Source organism: Ctenopharyngodon idella, chromosome 19, assembly GCF_019924925.1.
Source record: "Ctenopharyngodon idella isolate HZGC_01 chromosome 19, HZGC01, whole genome shotgun sequence".
Lineage (NCBI taxonomy): Eukaryota > Metazoa > Chordata > Actinopteri > Cypriniformes > Xenocyprididae > Ctenopharyngodon > Ctenopharyngodon idella.
The window spans coordinates 20,051,676-20,076,650 of NC_067238.1; the positions used below are offsets into that span (position 1 = coordinate 20,051,676).

Genomic DNA, 24,975 nt, shown 5'->3' on the forward strand with positions numbered 1-24,975 from the left:
GGTGTGGAAGATACACTGTGCAGATGTAAGTTCCTGAGTGTCTCACTTGAGATTCTTCCAGAATCAGGGATGCATTTTTTTTTTTTTTTTTGCGCTAATGGTGCAGGACTTATGGTGCGTTCAAGTCGGAAAGATCGTATGTACGAGCTGAACACACATGAACGCCACCACAATGTAGTAAATACGAGTGGGAAGTTCGGGATTTTCTTTAAGCCCCGATCTGTACGAGTTGGGGGCGTGTCAGTGCGAAACATGGCGGAATACCACAATATTATTTAACAGCGCCATTGTCCAGCTTTTATATTTACAACGAAGTAAGCTAATTGCCTGCACAAAATATGGTAGCATTATAATATAACAATATAATATGTAATGATAAAGTTTACAGTGCCCATAAATTCACTAAAAACATAAAAAAAGCAAAACACACCTGATGATTCTTTGTTCTTCATTTTCAATAAGTAGAAGTGCTGTATTTAGCCTATGTGTAGGCCTAATTAATTAAGAGAAGGTACGCCGCCATCTTACTCCGACCAAAGTAACCTGAACGCACCTGCCGTCGTAAACACGACTTCCCAGGAGGACTTGAATGCACCATATTTTGTGCCATGCCAAGTGCTCTTCATACCAATGTGCATACTATCCTCCCTAAATAGTACTGAATATTACTAATGTTACATACTATGTAGGATGGATAGTAGGCTATGCACATTAAGACTCATGCATATATTAGCCTTTCTTACGGCTATTAAACACCACTAGGTGGAGCTCCGAGGTGGATTCCAAACACGCCATATTAGGATGCTGGAGATTTTTGCCATGATATCACGTGGTTTGTCGGAACAGAGTGCAGTTCAGGACACAGAGAAATACCAACTATTATTTTCTCTTTGTAGTGTGGAAACAGCCAAACCTGTAAGCAGTGTAGTTCATTGTGTTATAATTATTTGAATATCATTAGGCTTTTAATTTTATGTGAAAATTGTAGAGGCCTGCCTTTATACAGAAAGGTTAGAAACAAGAAATTAGGTGGTGTGTTGCGTATTTTGCCTACTTGATTCTATAGCAAATAAGCAACATTTTCAGATTGGAGAACAAACAAGGTTGAGAGTATTTCAGTATGTTCATCAATGCTTTTCATATGTTCGTACGCTTAATTAACTTTTGTTGGATAATTTTTTTGCTGTGCAGAGCTGTTTTCACAAACATTTGCAGATAAAAGCTTCCTTAGTATGAGTTTGTTTAATTGTTTGTACTTTACAGTTGTAAATTGCTGCAGTAACTATTTTTAATTTCTAATGTAATCCAATTTTTCGTTATTTGAAGTACACCGAGACATTTGTCTTTAGCATCAGTCATTTAACAGGAGACTTGCTAGCCACTTCATTTCACTGATACAAGCTTTAGTTTCAGTTAAAGCTGCATTATTTCCTTCACCACAAAATTACAAACAACAACTCTTTAATAAAACACATCTGTTGCTGATATTTTATATTTCTCAAAAAAAAAAAAAAAACACTTAAATATACAATTCTTCCATAAGCACCTGATCGATAATCATTAACACACTTAAATATTTCCAAAATGTTCACTTAAATGCTCTATTAATGTTGCTCTATTACCTACATGTACTTTTCTTTTACTTTGGAACTTAGCACTACTTATGTTTTTGTCATATGAATTGCGTATATTTTTTCTCTTTCTTGTCACTTTGTTACTCTTTTGTTAGTCTTTTGTCCAGCAGAACAAAATGAAAATGAAAGCAGAAAGGTAATGAAATGTATATGGAATATATTTGGAATATCTTAATTATTTGATTACTTACAATAACAAAATAAACAAAAATATTAAGCTACATGTACAACAGTCAACATCAACAAACTTGATCCACACAAAACTATTTACAATCATAAAAATTCCAATTATACATTACACTTGCTTATACAATTACAACACACAACACCTTTGTTTCTTATACTCTTGATTTTTGATTAAGTGTCTTATTCAATGCTAAGACAGCCTGATGGACAAAAGAGTGCTTTAGCTTTACTCTGTTTAATCTTGGAACCCTGTACCTCTGGTTTGATGGTAATGATATAAACTCATTGTGCAGGACATGATTAGGGTCAGAGACTATATTATTAGTCAGCCTTAGCAAATTGTTATAAGCTGAATCATATAACTTCTCAAGAGGCTTACCTACAATCCTTGAACAAATTTTTATTTGATTAAACAACTTTTTTAGCATGACAGACAAACTCTTATACCATATGGAGTTGCAGTATTGCAGTATACTCATAATCACAGACATAAAGAACAACAGAAGAATCTGTTTTCTTACTCCAAATGACCAAAGATGATGAAGGAAATAAATTCTCTGCTTTATTCTTTTACAGAGAGTATCAATATGATCTATCCAATATAACATATCATCTATCATCACTCCTAAATACTTGTATGTTTTAACCTGTCTGATTTTTATCAATTCTGAAAATTCATATTTTGAACAATTAAAGTTAATCTCTAAATGAATATGAGCAAAGAAACAATTTGATTATGAATATGACCTGTAAAATTTTCACCTTGACAAAACGTAGCATATATATATATATATATATATATATATATATATATATATATACAGTGGGTACGGAAAGTATTCAGACCCCCTTAAATTTTTCACTCTTTGTTATATTGCAGCCATTTGCTAAAATCATTTAAGTTCATTTTTTTTCCTCATTAATGTACACACAGCACCCCATATTGACAGAAAAACACAGAATTGTTGCCATTTTTGCAGCTTTATTAAAAAAGAAAAACTGAAATATCACATGGTCCTAAGTATTCAGACCCTTTGCTGTGACACTCATATATTTAACTCAGGTGCTGTCCATTTCTTCTGATCATCCTTGAGCTGGTTCTACACCTTCATTTGAGTCCAGCTGTGTTTGATTATACTGATTGGACTTGATTAGGAAAGCCACACACCTGTCTATATAAGACCTTACAGCTCACAGTGCATGTCAGAGCAAATGAGAATCATGAGGTCAAAGGAACTGCCTGAAGAGCTCAGAGACAGAATTGTGGCAAGGCACAGATCTGGCCAAGGTTACAAAAAAAAATTCTGCTGCACTTAAGGTTCCTAAGAGCACAGTGGCCTCCATAATCCTTAAATGGAAGACGTTTGGGACGACCAGAACCCTTCCTAGAGCTGGCCGTCCGGCCAAACTGAGCTATCGGGGGAGAAGAGCCTTGGTGAGAGAGGTAAAGAAGAACCCAAAGATCACTGTGGCTGAGCTCCAGAGATGCAGTCGGGAGATGGGAGAAAGTTGTAGAAAGTCAACCATCACTGCAGCCCTCCACCAGTCGGGGCTTTATGGCAGAGTGGCCCGACGGAAGCCTCTCCTCAGTGCAAGACACATGAAAGCCCGCATGGAGGACTCCAAGATGGTGAGAAATAAGATTCTCTGGTCTGATGAGACCAAGATAGAACTTTTTGGCCTTAATTCTAAGTGGTATGTGTGGAGAACACCAGGCACTGCTCATCACCTGTCCAATACAGTCCCGACAGTGAAGCATGGTGGTGGCAGCATCATGCTGTGGGGGTGTTTTTCAGCTGCAGAGACAGGACGACTGGTTGCAATCGAGGGAAAGATGAATGCGGCCAAGTACAGGGATATCCTGGACGAAAACCTTCTCCAGAGTGCTCAGGACCTCAGACTGGGCCGAAGGTTTACCTTCCAACAAGACAATGACCCTAAGCACACAGCTAAAATAACGAAGGAGTGGCTTCACAACAACTCCGTGACTGTTCTTGAATGGCCCAGCCAGAGCCCTGACTTAAACCCAACTGAGCATCTCTGGAGAGACCTAAAAATGGCTGTCCACCAACGTTTACCATCCAACCTGACAGAACTGGAGAGGATCTGCAAGGAGGAATGGCAGAGGATTCCTAAATCCAGGTGTGAAAAACTTGTTGCATCTTTCCCAAAAAGACTCATGGCTGTATTAGATCAAAAGGGTGCTTCTACTAAATACTGAGCAAAGGGTCTGAATACTTAGGACCATGTGATATTTCAGTTTTTCTTTTTTAATAAATCTGCAAAAATGTCAACAATTCTGTGTTTTTCTGTCAATATGGGGCTTTGTGTACATTAATGAGGAAAAAAAATGAACTTAAATGGCTGCAATATAACAGAGTGAAAAATTTAAGGGAGTCTGAATACTTTCCGTACCCACTATATATATATATATATATATATATATATATATATATATATATATATATATATATATATAAGCATATTTAGTGGTCATCATAACCTTAAATTCTGTAAAGTCCATTTGCTTGGCTCAGTGGTCATTTTAAAATTTTAAAATAGAGTTTTGATTCTAGATGTATTTGACGTGTTTGTGGTCTAGTAGCTAATAATGACTGCACTTTGTTTTCACTTTCAGAAATCAACCCTATCTAAGAAATACATCATAGTGACTGATGATGTTCCACTTGTCCTGAAAATCTATTGGCTGGAATCTGTAACCGTCGCGCTCAGCCATTTCACCAGATCATAGGCTGCTGCCGAGGGATCTAGGACAGATTTTCAGGCTCAATTCTAAAGAACAAATATTCAGTCAATTACAAACATGCGGGCTGTAGTTCTTCTGCTCCTTGGAGTTCACCTCGTCAATTCTGGTAAGTAGAAGCTATTTAGTTTACATTATTTTATTAAAATGTATAAACTGGTCTATGAAAGCTATTCATTAAAACCACTTTTAGTAGCTGATAACCTCACTAACTATTAATATGGAGCTGTTTGGAGTGTCTGTAAGCTGTTAATATTTTTCATCGCAAAGTTTCTTTGAACACTACCGTAAATCCTCCCCGAGTGGTACAAAGTAGACTTACAGGCTATCTGTCGCAGTGCGACAGATAGGCCAATTGCCAATTGTCAAAGGCCGTTTGTTTTTATTTTTTAAATACTTTTCTGTACAGTAATGGTGTTACTCATGGATAATGTTAACTTATATTAATGTTAAATTATTTAATGTTTGCATAATATTTAATATTTTGTTTTAAGATATGTTGTTTTTAAGTACTGAGCAGTGGTTCTTTAGCTTGTGCTTTCAGAATAAACGTGCTTTTGTGAATTCGTCCTAGATTTAGATGACGTTTTGATTAAGCTTATTCCAATTGGCCTGCGAGAGTGTACGTAGTTGTAATAGGCGTGGCTTCTCTAGGTTTTTATAAATGAATTGCACTTACCGAGGAACTGTTTAAGAAATGTTGTATTTTGTACCAGGCCATTTGTTGTTGTTAAATTCTTTTGTTCAATAAAGTTTAAAAAAAAAAAAAAAAAAAACCTGCTAATATTTCCCTTTAACTCACCGGTTATTGTTAAATTCAACACACTCATTTCAAACATGCGTCTCTTACTTATTCTACTTTTCGGAATATGGGGTGCAAATTCAGGTGAATTTCAGCTGATTTATTTTCCTTATTCATGACATTTGCGTTTGTGGCGCATGTAGTGCTTAAAGACAGCGAGCGGTTCAATCGCTTCTTAAGTAGGCTAATAAAACTTGTTTGACATCTACAGCATATTTAACTTAATTTGACCGAATATTAAATGTTAAAGTAATTGGTTGTTTTTTAATGAATTTATTTGGCAAAATAAAACGGTAGTAGGCTATACATTGAAAAAATAATAATAAATCAGAAATAATAGTAATAACATGAATTGGTAGTCTATGAGTTTAAATGCGTATTTTTTTTTTTTTTTTTTTATTATTGAACTTTAATGTATTTCCTTGGGTAAGGCAACTAAATATTGGCGTTAAATACTTTTCTATGTTGTTAGAGTTCATCATTGTTATTATTATTATAAATATGCATTCGTTGTTTATGGTAAATCTATGACAGGAAAAAAATGCAGCGCCATAGTATTTTAGAATTTACACACATTTAAGATGACGGATGGTGTTTGGCGTTAGTAACGCTAGGTGGCACTTCAGGACTGCTCAATCTCTGTCAATGTTGTGGTAGTGAATTTAAAAAAAAAAAATGAATTGATTTGAAAATTAATTCAATTCAGTGAATCATTCTTTAAAAATGCATTTAGACTTCACTCATAGTGCTTAAATTCCATAGGTTATTCATGAGTATTTAACTCTAAACTTTGAGCTTTGTGCTTTTAGAAACAAGCATAATTTGTTATGGCATATGTTTATGACAGCTGTGTTTCAGTTGTACAATTTCATTATATATTACAATTCATATGTGTAATAGGTCTCAATCATGCTTATGCACTGTATTATGTAACAAAATCGATGTGGATAGTTTCACTATATTAGAAGCATTTTACTAACTTTACAGTAACTTATATGTGCTTTAAGCTGTATTTTAACATTATGTTTTGTTTACAGCGACCCATACCCTGAAATATTTCTACACAGCAACCACAGGAATCACAAACTTTCCAAGGTTTCTAGATGTGGGAATGCTGAATGGTGAAGTCATCAGTATGTATGACAGTACATCACAGAGAAAGATCGCCAAACAGAAGTGGATGGAGGAGAATTTTGACCAGGAATACTGGGACGAAACCACTAAGATTGTTAAGGGTACAGAGCAAGCTTTCTTTAACAATATTCAGGTGCTCATGAGTCGCTTCAATCAAACTGCAGGTAAGCAAAACTTTCAATTTCATTATGCTCTCTCTAAAGTCTTTAATTTAACAAATAAAGAAACCCAATGGCCATGGATTTTATTACAGTTTTGTATGTATGTATTTCTGTGCTAACGCATGGCTTATTTGCAGATAATTAGAATACCAGGAACTTGTAGGGAATGAATTTCAGGGTAGAATCAACCAACAAAGTGCATAATGTACGTTGTACCCAAATTCCTGAGAGGCAGAAACTCCAGAACAATGACAGTTTATGCTTTATAAGCTTCTGTTAACAGTAGTTAATGCTGCAGCAGTCTCAGAGTCCCTGTTTACTGATGCCATTTAAACCCACTAGGCATACTCCAGTAGTCAGATGTACACTTGTATGTTACCAGGGGCAACAGTCAAATGTGGTCATTACAGAAACATATTTGAACACTTCACGCTGTGATTGACCAGCAACAATTCCATAGAGCTGTGTACTAAACTTACACATATAGTTCTTCACATTACATTCAAACAACTTGAAAGTTACCAGTAGTCTATATGTCCTTGTAAAAATGTCTTGAATCTTGCTGACCTAAATACAGCTATCGCTCTGTTGACTGAAATAGACGTACAGATCTGTTAGCTTCAGCTGTTGTTTCTGCTTCACTTGTTACTTTATATTAGGGCTACTCAACTTTGGAAAACAGGGGCCACAAAGCAGGGCCCCTTTAATTTCAAGGGGTGTACTTTCAAAAATAAGAGAGAGATGTGCATTACTGTCTTTTAGTGTTTTGTTCACGTTAGTAAAGCAAGTAATTATGCATAATATTAACTAGCATAGTTATGACCTGAGACTGTGTGCAGTATTTATCAGCACATACACAGACTGACCAGCAGACATCAAGTATACTTAGATTTAAATTTGTCTTTTTTGTTTAATTTATTTGTTGCATCTATTTGCAGTTTATTTTCCTCTTTAACTGTACAGAAATTCAGAGAATTACTGTAAATTCTTTATTCATACACATTCAATATTTATATATTTTTGATGATAACAACAACACACAGACTACAAACAGATGATGTGTTGAGTAGTGCATGTAATCACGGTTTGAGGTTTTCGTCAGTATTAATTGTGTGTATAGAGGTGGCTCTGAGTGTTCATCACTTCAGAGTCAGAGACTAAAAGGGATAGTTCACCCAAAAATGAAAATTCTGTCATCATTTACTCACCCTCAGGTTGTTCCAAACCTGTATGACTTTATTTATTCTGTTGAATATAAAAAAATGATAATTTGAAGAATGTAGGTAACCAAACAGTTGCTGGTCCCCATGGACTTCCATAGTATGGGAAAAATACTATGGAAGTCGATGGGGACCAACAACTGTTTGGTTACCTACATTCTTCAAATTATCTTTTTTTTTTGGGTGATAGAATGTTCAAACAGCCATGACTGTTTAAACTCAAACTAAAACTCTAACTGTCAAAAACTCAAATGTAACCAGACACACACCCACACACAACATGTGCACATCACTAGATTTAAATAAAAACCTCTTTTGTGATTTAAAACTAGTGAGGACCAGTCAATATCCTCACTAGTGAGTTGTGAAAGTATTTCACAATATAAGTGTACACACACACAGGTTTGTTTTTGTGAATTGTGGGGACACTCCATAGGCGTAATGGTTTTTATACTGTACAAACTGTATTTTCTATCGCCCTACACTACCCCTACCCATCACAGGAAACTGTGCACATTTTTACTTTCTCACAAAAACTCATTCTGTATGATTTATAAACCTTTTGAAAAATGGAGACATGGGGTAATGTCCTCATAAGTCACCCTCTCCTTGTAATACCTATGTCATACCCATGTCATTATACAAATTTGTGTCCTGATATGTCACAAAAAAGCACACACACACACACTGTTTCTGACTGTCTAACTGTCTCTCTTTAGGTGCTCCAGAATGATTAAACTATGTTAAACTATGTTAAACTTTCAGACAATGCTTTGTCAAGGCAGCATCAGAATTTATCTTGATGAACTTTACCTAATTAGTTTTGTTCTGAGATCAATCTGATACCAATTTGGTTTAATTTTAATACCGTATAATCAGAGTAGGTCACTTCAGTCGTCTGCTCTCTGCTGTCAGGAACACTGTCATTTCTAATGGCATTTCCATCAGTTTATACATAGTAAAGTTATACAAGAGTATAAAAGAAGGTAAATAGATGAGCAGGGACAGGAACTGTAAAGAATTTAACAATTCTGTTTCTGAGACACAGTTCCAGTTCATTAACCGACCCATTAATGATTTTTTTTTTTTTTTTTAAATAATTGATCCTTGAATCAACAAACAAACTAAACAAAAAAAAAAAAATTCTTTTGGCAACATTTCTTTGTAAATTTAAGTATTATGACAATGTTCTTCCTAATGTGTGTCTTTAACATCCAGTCAGTAACTTCACTGATTAGAGTCACACAAGCCTAAAATACACACAACACAGTCACAGTTTACAGTTCAATTTGATTGGACATGATGAAAATCATATAACATCCGCTGCAGTGAATAATTCAACAACTGCTCCGACTGATTCGGTCAGTGAGTGATTCAGTCAAACCCATAATTCAGAGCGGTTCATAAGAGTCAGATTACACTGATGTTTGCTGTCGTGTTCATCCAGTGAGGACATCACAATAGAAATCATGTTGTCTGTTTATTGTCTTTGTGTTATTTCACAGCACCCGCCTTTCTCTCTCATCATAATAAATTCAGACGATAAACTCACATCTCAGTTTAATAATCATTTCTGTTGCTGTAGATTCAGCGGTTAGAAAACACTGTCAGAGTATTTCAGTTCAGCGTCTGTCAGCATCATTGGAGGACAAACCGAGTGAACCAAATGTCAGGAAAAATTCGGTTGCTTTTTTGTTTCATAAGAAAAGAAACCAGTTCTGTTTTAGAGACAGAGGACAAAAAGTGAAACCGTTTGAGCAGAGATGATTCAGATGAGCTGAAGTGATGTGACAGGACGTCCTGCTTTATCAGTTCATGATTGATTATCCAAACAATCTATTTATATGAATCACAGGAGCTTTACGATGACGTTTTCATGATGTTTGAATGGCATTTAGTTCAGACGTCACATGAGACTCACAGGTCCCTATTGTGTGCTCAAGGCTCTAGTGAGAACAGACGCCACTGTTCCCAAAACACTGATGCCAAACACTAGATATATAAAGACGTTCACTCGTATTACTATGATTGGGAGAAAGTGCAAAGCGCAATATGACAGAATAAGTCCCGCCTTCTAAGTAAAAGAGCCAATCAGCAGTTGCTAAAGTCATCGCGTCACTGCAGCTGCCGTTAGAAGCTCCGGTTGCTATAGAAACAGTCAGTGTTTATGACTGCACATGTGCATCGGCTGCTCCAGCCTGAAAAATGCAGTTTTTTGTCATGATTTGAGCGTTTAGAAACAAAATTTATGAGACAGTTGTTGTCAGATTTCATTGGTGATTTCAAATATGAAGTTTAATCGTAATCTTGGTGAACAGCTTTGGAGAATTTGATGTTTCTCCATTCAAAGAGAGAGGAGCTGCACTCACATGACTGAAACAGCTGCTGAGAGCGTTTCAAAGATGGCCGCCGAGTGAAATGACTTTCCTGAAAGAGACTTTGCTGATGCAGATCACTGAACTGCTACAGCAGCACAACATGTTTCCATGGTTACTGTGCGTTCATCAGCTGATCCTCTGTGAAGATCAGTAACTCTGTGTGTGTGTGTGTGCTCATGTTGTACAACTATTTGTACAGGAAACTAACACACAATGTCATTTTCAGTAAGAAGCTGAATTATTTAATATTATTATTATTCCATCCTGAAGCTCTTAATGATTGTGATCAGTGTTTCTCGCTGAGCAAACCCAGTTTCTAAAACGCTCTCGATCTTTTGAGCAGAAACCACAACAAATTAATTTAACCCAGATGAGTTAATAAAATATACATTAATAATAATTGATTATACTTATTTATACAATTATTTTACTAAAATACATATGATTAAGTAAAATATCATTAATAATAGATTAATTAATATAGTTATTTTTCAGTTATTTTTGTGTCTCTCTTGAAAAGATAAAAGGATGAAGATCCTCCAGGAGTCGATCGAGTGCTGCTGATTTACTCTGTTACTGCGGTAAAATCACTCTTCAACAGTGAGAAGAGTCTTAATAAGTATGATATCCTATTTAAGATTATTAATTTTTTATATACTTTATTATGTCTTTCAGTTCAAGCACATTTAATACAGTTATACAAACGAACATTTCCTTTAAAGACATAATATTTTTTACCGATAGTTATTCCTCATTTTTCCTTCTTCATTCTCTTCCTTTCACTTTTTTATCTTTTGTGATAATACCATCACCAACACATAAAAAATAAATAATAAATAAATAAAAATAAACAAATAAATAATAATTAGAACAATAACCAATACGTACACAATTAAACACTTTTACATACAAAAATAGAAAAAAAGAAAATAAAAAATACAAGAAATACACACAAAAATTAAACATTCACATATTCATATCAAACTCTTATAATGACACCTAATTCCTAATAAGTAATTAAAATAATATTATTTAAAACCAATTAATAATAATATTAAATAAATAAAATAAGTTAAAAGGGAGGCAGGGTTATATAAAGAGGTAATTAATATATGATTCCTTTATTTTATAGTATATACTTTGATTTTAGAGGTGCCCAAATCTTTTCAAAATGTAAACTTTTGCTCTTAATTTCATGTTATCCTCTCCATGGAGCGACTTTAGAAAGTAAATCAAACAATCATTTAAAACTGGAGATTCTTGCCTTCTCCAAAATCGTGTTATTGTTTTAAAAGCTGTAATTCTCAGTATTATAGATAAATATAACTCATCTTCACTCAGTAGCATATGTCCTATACCTGTACCTTTTATTATATTTGATTTCTTATTATATTACCTGAATTACTTCTGTCCAAAACTGTTTTATTATTTTACAAGTATAAAATATATGAGTGTAATGAGCTTTAAGTTCACCGCAGCTTCTCCAACATCCTGAAAATAAATGATTATATTTGGAAGATATTTCTGGTGTTATAAAATATGGCATATTGATTTTCCAAGCATATTCTTGCCAATATGGAGATTGCGTAGTTATTAAATGTTCTTTTAAACTTTGTTTCCAATCTCCTTCTGTTATTTTATTATCTAATTCAATTTCCCATTTTGTTTTAATATTATATAAACCCGTACGCTTAACTTCTTTGAATATATTATTTATTCGTCCTATCAAGTTATCTACTCTATTAATTTTACTAACTTTAATCATAAAACACAACAGAGGGTGAATATCATCTAAAGTTTTTATTTTAATCTCATCCTTTAAATAACTTCTTATTTGAAGATATTTGTAAAATAATGTCCTAGACGATACATATTTCCCCGTATGCTCTCAAACGTCTCCATCTCATTGTCTCCATAAATTTGACAGAATCTCAAGTCCTTTTCCAGCCCAAACCTTCAATACATCATCAAAAGTATTTGGTTTAAAATCTGGATCTCTTGCTATTTCTCTCAAACAAATCATCTCATGATCACTAATATTCATCACTTTGCAAATTCTTCTCCAACATTTAAAAGTTTCACTTATACAATAATAACTAGTATTCACCTTTTTCTTTCTTCCACAAAATATTAATGTACTAATTGCATCACGTGACCCAGTTTCCATACATTTCCACTTTGATATATTATCCGCTCGCATCTAGCTCAAAATTGGCTCAATCTGGGCTGCGTAATAATAATACTCCAGATTTGTCAATGATAACCCCACATTTCTTTACTGTTTTGTAAAACTTTTAGTTTTGCTCTTGGTTTCCCCTCATCACAGATACATTTTCTAAAAATAATATGCCTCTTTTTGAAATGACTAAGATCTTTTATTAAAGAAATCACTTGTATACTCTGCGCTGAGGGCTCGATACATAAAGCAAATATTTGAGGTGATAATTAAGGGATCCTCTTGTCTTGTCCTCCTCATTAATGCTAAATTCTCTGAATGAACTCCATTGGCTCTCACTCTTACATTCGGTTGATTATATATGTTTTTAACTAATTTAATAAACCTTATGCTTCACAAGTTTCAAAAATGAAGTGCCATGAGACCCCATCGAAAGCTTTTTCAGCATCTAATGTCATCATTAACATTTGTTTCTTAGTTTTAGTCGCATAATCAATAAGATTTAGTGTTCTTCGTACATTATCAAATAATACCCGGTTTTTCACAAATCCTGTCTGATCTGAGTTCAGTATTGTTGGTATTATATCAGCAAGTCTAGTAGCGATTATTGATGTGAAGAACTTCTGATCTATTTAACGAGGATACAGGTCTATAGATGAACATTGTTTAGGGTCTTTCTCTTCCTGTAATATTACGGTTATAATAGATGAGTTCATGTCCGTCACTCATCCTGTTCTAATCCAGTTAAAATCCTCACACAATATTGGGGACAACAATTTATTCAATTCTTTATAAAATTCATTTGTAAAATCCATCACTACCGGGACATTTTTCTGTTTTACTTTTTTTAATATCTCTTAAAATCTCTTCTTCTGTTATTGGAGAGGTTAACACTTTATTTTGTTGACTTGTAATTGTAGGAAGATTCAAAGAATAATTTTTAATTTTACTGAATCCAAACATTCAGGATCTGGTTTATAAAGAGACGGGTAATAATCTCTAAAACACGAAACTATTTCTAACTTTCCCTTTCTTTCAACTAACCCTTCATCCCTTATACTCATTATTGCAGATTTTTTCTTTTTGTTTTGTTTTTAAACGCTAGACTTCTTAGAGATTTTGCACTATTATCGTATACATTAAGTTCTTCTCAATATCTGCAATTGCTGTTTTATTTAAGGACTTCTTTAACTCTTCATGAACCTTCTTACTTTTCTTGTAAACTTTTTAATTTATTTTCTAAGTTTAACTTCTCTATTTTTCCATGATCATCTGCTATTATTTCCCGTCTCATTGTGGCTTTAGCATCCTCCCACAATATAACTGCTGTCTCTTCTCCATTATTATTACTCTATATAATTTTTAAAACAGTGTATTATTTTATCTTTAAAAATATTATCCCTAAGAAGAGAATTATTAAACCTCCATATTGAAGATCCTTGTTTATTCCCAAGATCCATTTCCATTATCACTGCATGATCTATACAGTTATTGGTCAAATTTCACAGCTCTTTACCCTTAGCACATAATTTTTTTAACATAAATATATAATCTAATCTGGAATAAATATTATGAGCTTCAGAGTAATATGTAAACGGCACACATCTGTCAATCCACATCTGCCCCTTTTACTGATGTGTGTTTTCTTGTCTCTGAGTATCTAATTCTTGATCCATCACCAAATTGAAATCTCCTGCCATAATCATTATTCCTTTAACTTCCATTACTAACAACAATAAAATATTTTTAAAAAATTGTTTTCCCCAGGTGGGTTTTATACATTAATTAAAGCTACTTTTTGTCCTTCTAATTCTCCGCTCACTAACAAATCTTCCCTCCAGATCTATTTTACTAAATTCACTTTTAAAATTCAAATATCCCTTAATCAATATTTCTCCTCATTTTGCTGATGTAAATGATGATGTGAATACTTGAGCTCCAGCTTTTCTCATTTTTTATGTTTTTCTTTATTTAAATGTGTTTCTTGCAGAAAAATAATTTCCTCTTCATCTCTCAAGTTTCTGAAGTACCTCTTTCTTTTTATTGGATTGTTTAAAACCATTTGTATTTACAGTTATTATTTATAAGTCCTCCCCTTTATTTATTTCTTTTTCCCCCCTTAATAATATTTATATCATCATGAAGGGAAACATTAAACTCTTTCACCTTGTTTTCCTCCCTCATAATCACAATCTCAAATAAACAAAAAATGACACATTCACTCTTAACAATAGACGTCCAGCTGTGGCGTCCTTCACAAGTTTGCCTAATATTGTCCAATATTTCTTTTGATTTTGGACAAAGGGGTCTCCAGATTCCCAATGCATTTGCTCCGCTGACATCTAGTGTTTTTTTTAACTGTAAAAATAATTTCTCTTTCCTCCCCTTAAAACATTTTTACAAAACAACAAAAAAGAAAAGGAGAGAAAACATAAATAATAAAAAAATAATAATAACAGTAATAATAATAATAATAAAAATAATAATAATAATTAAAAAACTTCCCTCATTCTTCTCTCCACCATCCTTCTTTGGGGGTTTTATAATCAATAACATAAGATTAATACATTTCTCTAAATTAAACATTTATATTGAGATCATTCCATTCTTAAAAAAAAAAAAAAAAAAACCTCCAAAATTTCAAGGAGGGAATTTAAACTCTTTAACCATGATAATAATAAAAACCACTAAACAAAACTTAAGTTCCCTCCTTCATCTCTCCTCCATCCTTCTTTATTAATTATTAAGATTTTTTTTTTTTTTTTATTGACTATATCTTTATATCTGATCAGACTAACAGTTTTCAGCAGATGATAAACTCACAAAAGTTCCACAGACTTTCATTGACAGAATTCAAACTCCAACTGAAACTTCAACTGTCAAAAAATTCAAATGTAAACACACACACAGACACACACACACAAAACACCATCAGGGAAACACACTTCTACCAATGACACTAAAATAATGCAGTTAACATTAACTAAATAACATCAAATGTAACACAAATCACACTAATGTACATTACTGATAAAAAAAATAAAAATAATAACAAAACAACAAAATTATTTAAAAAAACAATCATATGTGATGTGTAATGCAGTGACTTCTGGGAATGTTATTTGCTGTTTTCTTTAAAATAAATTATATGGTAATTCATAATTTTTATTTGCAAAAACCATAGATTTGACAGTATTTTACAGTAAAATTACATATGTTAATGTAATTTTCCACCATATATTGTAATGTATCTTACAGTCAACCAATTTACATGTTTTTACAGTTTTTCTGTAAAAATTACAAACATTTTTAGTGTAATGATTTTTATACTGCGCAAACTGTATATTCTATCCTCTAACCCTAAACCTCACAGAAAACATTTTGCATTTTTACATTTTTACAAACCATGCTGAATATCCTAGCAACTGCATAGCAACACCCTAGCAACCACCCAGAATACTCTAGCAACCGCATAGCAACACATTAGCAACCACCCTTAGTACCCTAGCAACCATATAGCAACAGCCTAGCAACCTCCAAAAATACCCTAGCAACCACATAGCAACATCCTAGAAACCACCCAGAATGCCTTACCAACTCCATAACAACCACCCATAATACCTTAGCAACCACTTAGCAACAGCCTAGCAGCCACCCAGAATGCCCAACCTACCACATTGCAACACCCAGGCAAAATTGTCTTAAACCCAGTTTCATTCTTTAACGAATGGAAAAGGCTTTACTGATCCTCCACATCATCTAGTCCAGCAGATCCTTGTAATGTAAAACTGTCCTTTACTGTGATACTCAACATGTTTCCTCTCTCACTCACACTACAGTCTCTTCCACTTTACAGCTCTTAAACAATCATGTGTGACTGTACAAAACTAAACACAGCACAGCCGTTGAGAACAGCACACATTTTCAATATGTGAGAAATCTGTTTGTAGGTTCATTCAGTCAACTGATACACACCTGAACAATAGCATTAATTAAGATGGATCATTTAGAAATGAGCAGTGAATGTTTATCACCTCGTCAATGACCAAATCAACACTCATTAATGTCTTTGATGGCCTGATATTAGCTGGTGTCTGTGTGTTGTGTTGTTCTCCTTCATCTGTTTGGTCACAAACATGAATTGGTTTCATGATAACACTACAGTCTGTGTTTTCTCCAATGACATGGAGTCATATACAGATCAGCAGTAGTAAAAAAAGAAAGAAAAAAAGAAAACATGCACAGACACTGTAATTTTTAACACCACACAAAAACAAATATGTGTCTGCATTGGACTGGGGTTATCTGCATGTATGTACCCATTATGTGATGTCTATTGTAGTCTACAGTTCACTCATTCATAAAGTTTGTTTACTGATCTCTTTGGTTGTTTTACTCTGTGTGATGGGATGTTAGAAACCTTTAATATCACTTGATAGAAGTCCATTCTCTGCATATTTATAGCTGTGACCTGATTGAGTTTAGACTCTTATTTTTAATAACATCTAGCATGTTAGGGTGATACCACTATCATTTTACTGGAATATGCAGCTGTAAAGATGTTAGACATGTTAATTTCTCTGTGCGATTATAGCACACATTTAGAAGCAAAAGTTCTCTCACACATTTAAAGAAATCCGTGTTCTTTCTGTACAACATCTACACAGTAACCATGTTCTCTCATACGTGTTTCGTATGCTAATTTTTTTTAATAAGCAGCAACACTGAACACTGTCAATAGTCTATGCAAAGAACAGCTCATGCTGGTTCTTATTTTGACCTTTTACTAAATAACCTTAGCAAATATTTAGATGCTATGAACTCAACATTCACACAGACGCATGTTTCATGTATATATATAATCATATTCAGCTATTCACTTCTCCTGAATGCTAGTATATTTTAGTACCAACCATAGCTAATCAGAATTGCTTTCTTCTAAAAATGTGGATGTTTGTTTTGTGGAGAAAAAGAAAGACAGGAATATCAGCCTTAACAGGAATAAGTCTTGACAGTTCTATTAGAGCTTATGGGAAATGGTGAGTATGATATAATATATTATGATGTTTTCTCGTCTCAGGTGTTCACTCCTTCCAGTGGATGTACGGCTGTGAGCTGGATGATGATGGCACCAAACGAGGATACATGCAGTTTGGCTATGATGGAGAGGACTTCCTCACCCTGGATAAGAGCACCCTCACCTGGACTGCTGCTGTTCCTCAAGCTACGATTACCAAGAAAAAATTGGATTCCACTGGAGCAGAGGCAAACAGTGATAATAATTATCTGGACAACACATGCATTGAGTGGCTGAACAAATATGTTGATTATGGCAAGGACACTCTGATGAGAAAAGGTAAGAATTGGTGGTCTGAATCACATTTTGATATTTATTGTATAAACCTACATATTTTCACATGTTGTTGGGCATCTCTGGAGTGTCTGTGTTTTACATCTGATTTAAGTCTTGTGCCAGAAAACAGCTACTTCAGAATAAAGTGAAAATATGTATTCCTCAGCAGAATGGTATATTAATATACATAGCTGGGTATTTCTGAGGGCTACAACTACACAAAACGCAAGCAAATTGAATTTTCACATAAACATGAAGCCCAGAGGGTGTGTAACGCCATTACAATAATCAAAAAAATCTAAGACTTTACTGGGAATGTGCTAAACTCAAACAAATGGTTCACTTTTGAAAATTAAATTAACTATTAAAACTATTCAACATTAGATTTTGAGAGAAATATATAGCAACCTTATATATTTGATTTGCTTTGTTTTATTTGAATGTGGCTGGCTTTGTGTCTGATTTTCTCTTTCAATCTCACTTGATCTTTTTTGTACATCTTAATCACCCTCTCTCTCTCTCTCTCTCTCTCTCTCTCTTCCTCTCTTCCTCTCTTCCTCTCTCTCTTCCTCTCTCTCTCTCAGTCTCTCCTCAGGTGTCTCTGTTGCAGAAGGATCCCTCTTCTCCAGTGACGTGTCATGCTACAGGTTTTTACCCCAGTGGAGTAACAATCACCTGGCAGAGAAATGGACATGACCATCATGAGGATGTGGATCTTGGTGAACTTCTTCCCAATGGGGACGGAACCTTCCAGAAGAGCAGCACCATCAGAGTTACACCTGATGAGAGGAAGAAGAATGAGTTCAGCTGTGTGGTGGAACATCAGGGCAAAACCATCACAGAGATACTGAAAGATGGTGAGATCTTAATTAGCTATGATAAGAATGATTGTTTTGATGAGTAGATTAGCAAACTAAAATGTCCATGGAAATAATTTGCTTTATGCTTATAAACTTGTTCAGGAATGTGTTATAGTGTCACAAACAATATTATATTAGATACTGATGTACTGCAGACATAATCTGATGTTTGCTTCTAATCATTTTTTCAGATTCATTTCCCATTGGCATCATTGTTGGAGTTGTTGTTGCTGTCCTGTTGGTTGTCAGTGGTGTGGTTGTGTTTGTGGTGTATCGGAAAAAGAAAGGTGAGACATTGTCTCATATTTTATCATTATCTCTATATTGATTATATTGTATGTTTCACACATTTGTGTGCTGTAATAATCTACAGTTTGTTTCTCTGGTTGTTTTTCAGGCTTTAAACCTGTTCCACAGAGCCGTAAGTTCCTTCTCTTTTTTTATCATAACACATTAATTATAGATGGGCTCTGCCATTGATCACTAATAGTATATATTATGTACCATGTTCATATTTAAATCTGTTAGTAGTTTTAAATAAAGTAATGTAAATTCATATAATTAATCAAAACAGATGTTGTGTGTCCTACAATATTTCTCTCTAATGTAACTAAAAGTAATAAATATAACATTGTATAAATATGTAATGCCATTTGTGCTAATTATAGAAGCTGTCTGTTGTATTATTGTTGTAATTTTCTTTTTCTGTTGTAGAATCTTCTGATAATAGTTCAAATGGATCCTAAAGCACAAAGATGTAAGTGTATGATATTATTATTCATCAGTGCGACTGTCAGTCATGTAAAATTATTGAAATGTAATGTTTCTGCCATTTTAGGAGACAAGATGAGTGTGAGAGATGAAGTTGAAGAAATGATTCTTATCCTGCTGTCCATCTAAAACTACATGTAACACACATAGAACATGTAAACACACACATGGTGTGATTGATCTGTCTTATGGTTCTACATTGATTACATCTAAAAGTAAAGTTAAAAGTTTTTGTTTTATCACACTTTCTGTTCATCTTTTGGTTTTTATTCATTTTATGAACTTATTCATTTTAACATATAAATATGACACAATGATCATAGAACCTAAATTGGAAAATGTGTATATTTCACTTTAGTGACAAAGAAATGCAAATGATATACAATCAAGAATACAAATGACTGATTGACAAGTTTGATTGATTTGTAGGATTTGTAATATATCAGTAATGACAATAAAAAGAAATCAGAAAAGAATTTAGAAATCTGAAATGTTTATAATCAGCTTAACCACCTGGATAGATCAGTCTGTCTCTAAGAAGATAAATGTTTGAGAAGATAAGTCATTTAAAACATCAAATTGTTTATCTACTGCAACATTTAAATAACTTAATATAAACTTTAAAATGGTCTAGATCAGAACATCTTGGGCTTTTCCATCAATTAAACTATCAACATGCATACTTTGAATTTTATTCCTTAAACAGGGTTAATGGGTCTGTCCTGTTTGTATATTTCCTTTGTTTGTGTTTTAAATAATTTAGATGAAAAGCTGTTCTGCAGAATATTTGATTCTTGTTAAATGATTGTATATGCTGTACTATTAAACTTTTACATGAATATCTGAAAAGTAGAGTAAAATAGAATTATTTTCCTTAATTTGAGGTTAATACATCTAAATTAAGTTACATAAATGTTTTTTTGTAAATTGGTTGCCTTTAGTTGTAATGTGGTTTTGATTCTTTTAAAATAAATAAACCTCACAAAAATGAGCAAGTGGTATGTCTGTCTTTCACTCTTTTACTCCAAAATATGAATTCACATTTCATCAGAATCTATTAATTGTTGCTTCAAATGCAGCAGAATATTAGGGAAACACAGAACTATTTAACTACATGATTACTGCCCAAAGTTGGTATGAAAGATGAATCAGAATTACTTGATTTGCCGCTGCAGGGATGCAGTACCATTTGTAGAATTTTGGGTAACACTTTAATAATGGTCCATCATTAGTAACTATGCAGGAAGTAATGCAGGACTAATGACTAGTACTACATTAACACTTCAGCTACTACTACAGTTATTTAGTACTGAGTACTTTTTTCCCTAAAAGATAATATATTAAATATTATATAATATATTAAAATAATATCTGAGCACATGATGCTCAGATATGGGACATATTTAGTAATTTAAAGAACTCTGAGTCACTCTTCATCTCATGAAAAAGTCCTTTGAACTGAATTGAGCTGAATAACAACACTATTGTCTCCAGTAGAGCTGCTTATAACTGAATTGAACCTGTTTCAAAATGAATTAACTTTACACAGTTATTGAACTGAACTGAATTTGAACTTAATGAAGTTTGCATCATTGATTCTGTTCTTTTTTTTTTTTTTGTATATTATTGTGAAGATGTTTTGAAACAATTTCTAATGTATAAAGCACTAAAAATAAAGGACTTGACTTAACTGATTAAATATAATTGGTAATAATAAAATCCCAAATAGAAATCTGTCATAACTGTAACTGTGGCGGTGCAGCTGTCACAGAATATGCATTTAGTCTGAAAGATAGAGATCTAATTACAGGTCCAGTAATCTTAAGAAAAGGAAAGGACACAATCGTGAACCATAAAAAGTGCATGTGAGAATGTGAATTTGCTAACAATTGTTACCTGAACACTTTTTACCTGACCTGACCTTTAAAAATGACATATACAAATCAAACTTTTGACATGAAAAACCAAATGCCATTATAGCTGTAGATTAAAAATCATTTATAGCAATTTAAATAAATTAATTTAGCTGTGTGTGTCTATGTGTGTGGTCCAGGTATTCCCTATATGTTTTGGGGCCCCCATGAGGAAAACAGTTTATATGACATATTTATGACACATGTTTTTTTTTTTTCTTGGGTTTCTGTAAGGGTTATGTCCAAACATTCCTGCAAATGTGATCTGGTTCACAACCTGCTACATTCAAGTCTACCTAGCAACTAATGGCCCACATTAACACTATTGGCCAAGCATTAGAATGACAAATTCTTCATTTACAGAATTTCATCTTTATGTTGGTTTTTTTTTTTTTTTTTTTTTTTTTTTGAGTGAAAACATCATGTAAGATAAGAATATTTTAACAATGCTTGAATTTAAGGCTTTAACTAAAAATTCACGTTCCATGGCTACTAAGCTTCCATGATTCTGTATTGTAATGATGTTTAGATCAGTTTTGTGTCTATGTACATGGTCCTAAATCACACATCTAAATTTCTGTTTTGGGTACTATCATTGTCATATTTTGACTGTCAATAAAAAATTTAATTACAGCAATAATTTAAGTACAGTTTCTTTTTTTAACTGTGTCAAATATCATTATATTGAAATGATATCGTATCTGTGTATACCTTACATAAGTGACGTTTTTATAATGATACATCATATATAAACTTGCTGTTTTCTAAAATGTTGTGATTAAGCACAAAAATCCTGCAAAATAAGCGCATTAAGTTTGCTAAAAGAGTTACAGTAAATACAATGAAATCATTTTACAAAAAATGCGTCTGATTTGAGAACAGTTTAATTTTTACTGTCAGATCAAATAATAAAAGAGCGAAATTTGCATGAATAAGAGATCAGATGTGATCAGAACATTCCCTTCTTATAGCGGTGGATTAACTCTGACACGTCCTCCTTACACACCTTGATCCAGCCATCCTCCTGCATGTGGTAAACTAAAAGAGAAAAGATTTCTGTGTCATTAATAAAGATATTCAGACTGAGGATAAATTAGAATTTATAGACTTCTGAAAAATTCTAAAATACAAAGTCACAAATTAGGTCCTTTTTATGTTGAAACAAAATGGCACATTACTACAGGTAAATTACATCACACATCATACATCACTAAATACTGTTAAAGAACATTTCTGTCTCAGATTTATTGCCGATTTGTAATACATTGCTGTATACGGTTGACCACACCACCAGAGTAAGTATCTCTGTGTGTGGCATGAGCGATACCACAACGGCTCAGCTCATATGCCTCCTCCACCATCATATCTTCAGGATAACCACTGTCCACGACACCATATGCATAGCTGTTCCCACAGCCAGTGGAAAACATCTGGCCAGAGAGACGTGTGCCATTGTCATCCACATAGTACAGGCCTGGACCCTGATGTGAGGAAAAAGATCATATGAACATAACTGGAGGTTATTTGTATGCATAATTATTGTTACACATGAAGAACTTACTAAGAGTTATAAAATGATTTTATTGCTTTATTTAATTTTATTCTATAATATAATATGCTTAGACTGAGAGCACCCTCCAAATATGCAAACAACCAAAACACACAAAGCCAGTCATTTAAACACACAGACTTCACCTGCTTATCCCAGCCACAGATCATACTCCCCATAGACAGGCCCATGCCTCTGTATCCCAGCATCATGTTGGACAGGAGTTTGGAGGCTGCGGACACTGAGATCCTCTGCTTGTTACGTAGTTTGTAAAGTCTGTTTTTAAAACACACAAATACTTGCATATTAAATGATTAGTTCACTTCTGAATGAAAATTTCCTGAATTTACTCACCCCCATGTCATCCAAGATGTTCATGTCTTTCGGAACTGGTGCTACGTTCATTCCGTAAGTTGAATAGGGAAGGCGTAGGACATTCAGCGTAAGCTTTTTGAAGAATACGGAAGGCGGAATGGCAGAACCACTTACAAGGCGATCATTTGTGTTTATAAAGCATATACATTTGTATTTTTTTTAAAGAAAATGACAGATTGTTTCGCTAGATAAGACCCTTATTCCTCGTCTGGTATCGTTTAAAGCCCTTTGAAGCTGCACTGAAACTAATTTTGACCTTCAACCGTTTGGAAACCATTGAGGTCCACTATAAGGAGAAAAATCCTGGAATGTTTTCATCAAAAACCTTCATTTCTTTTCGACTGAAGAAAGAAGGACATGGACATCTTGGATGACATGAGGGTGTAAAACACTACCGGGACATTTTTCTGTTTTACTTTTTTTAATATCTATTAAAATCTCTTCTTCTGTTATTGGAGAGGTTAACACTTTATTTTGTTGACTTGTAATTGTAGGAAGATTCAAAGAATTCAAATAATTTTTAATTTTACTGAATCCAAACATTCAGGATGGGACATTCAGGACGGGTAATAATCTCTAAAACACGAAACTATATCTAACTTTCCCTTTCTTTCAACTAACCCTTCATCCCTTATACTCATTATTGCAGATTTTTTGTTTGTTTGTTTTGTTTTTCAATTTAAACGCTAGACTTCTTAGAGATTTTGCACTATTATCATATACATTAAGTTCTTCTCAATATCTGCAATTTCTATTTTATTTAAGGACTTCTTTAACTCTTCATGAACCTCCTTACTTTTCTTGTAAACTTTTTAATTTATTTTCTAAGTTGAACTTCTCTATTTTTCCATGATCATCTGCTATTATTTCCCGTCTCATTGTGGCTTTAGCATCCTCCCACAATATAACTGCTGTCTCTTCTCCGTTATTATTACTCTATATAATTTCTAAAACAGTGTATTATTTTATCTTTAAAAATATTATCCCTAAGAAGAGAATTATTAAACCTCCATATTGAAGATCCTTGTTTACTCCCAAGATCCATTTCCATTATCACTGCATGATCTATACAGTTATTGGTCAAATTTCTCAGCTCTTTACCCTTAGCACATAATTTTTTAACATAAATATATAATCTAATCTGGAATAAATATTATGAGCTTCAGAGTAATATGTAAACGCCACACATCTGTCAATCCACATCTGCCCCTTTTACTGATCTGTGTTTCTTGTACTCTGAGTATCTAATTCTTCATCCATCACCAAATTGAAATCTCCTGCCATAATCATTATTCCTTTAACTTCCATTATTAACAACAATAAAATAATTTTTTAAAAATTTTACGTTTTCCCCAGGTGGGTTTTATACATTAATTAAAGTTGCTTTTTGTCCTTCTAATTCTCCGCTCACTAACAAATCTTCCCTCCAGATCTATTTTACTAAATTCACTTTTAAAATTCAAATATCCCTTAATCAATATTTCTCCTCATTTTGCTGATGTAAATGATGATGTGAATACTTGAGCTCCAGCTTTTCTCATTTTTTATGTTTTTCTTTATTTAAATGTGTTTCTTGCAGAAAAATAATTTCCTCTTCATCTCTCTTAAGTTTCTGAAGTACCTCTTTCTTTTTATTGGATTGTTTAAAACCATTTGTATTTACAGTTATTATTTATAAGTCCTCCCCTTTATTTATTTC

The 24,975-nt window shown here is 33.4% G+C and overlaps 3 protein-coding genes across 4 annotated transcripts in view; 1 reads left to right on the plus strand and 2 right to left on the minus strand.

Annotated features, from left to right (window-relative positions):
• LOC127500841 (class I histocompatibility antigen, F10 alpha chain) overlaps window positions 1-20,430 on the plus strand; it is a 46,007-nt gene extending 25,577 nt beyond the window's left edge. Inside the window, exons 1-8 of one of the 2 annotated variants that reach the window (XM_051872388.1) lie at window positions 4,546-4,693; window positions 6,424-6,684; window positions 17,536-17,811; window positions 18,393-18,665; window positions 18,860-18,955; window positions 19,066-19,089; window positions 19,383-19,425; window positions 19,507-20,430. In XM_051872388.1, coding sequence (XP_051728348.1) covers window positions 4,645-4,693; window positions 6,424-6,684; window positions 17,536-17,811; window positions 18,393-18,665; window positions 18,860-18,955; window positions 19,066-19,089; window positions 19,383-19,414 — 1,011 coding nt within the window. In that variant the 5' untranslated portion in view covers window positions 4,546-4,644 and the 3' untranslated portion in view covers window positions 19,415-19,425; window positions 19,507-20,430. Of the gene's footprint in view, window positions 1-4,545; window positions 4,694-6,423; window positions 6,685-17,535; window positions 17,812-18,392; window positions 18,666-18,859; window positions 18,956-19,065; window positions 19,090-19,382; window positions 19,426-19,506 lie in introns of those variants that run through there. The other variant, XM_051872391.1, reaches the window with a different exon arrangement.
• The window catches only part of LOC127500850 (tapasin-like), a 50,907-nt gene that overhangs the window by 1,455 nt on the left and 24,477 nt on the right, over window positions 1-24,975 (minus strand). The window lies entirely within an intron of this gene.
• On the minus strand, window positions 22,221-23,195 carry LOC127500849 (proteasome subunit beta type-8-like). Its single transcript, XM_051872397.1, has 3 exons — window positions 23,048-23,195; window positions 22,629-22,833; window positions 22,221-22,390 (listed from the first exon to the last, which is right to left on the minus strand). Exons 1-3 carry the CDS (start codon window positions 23,111-23,113, stop codon window positions 22,302-22,304), a joined length of 360 nt encoding a protein of 119 aa, XP_051728357.1. The 5' UTR covers window positions 23,114-23,195; the 3' UTR covers window positions 22,221-22,301.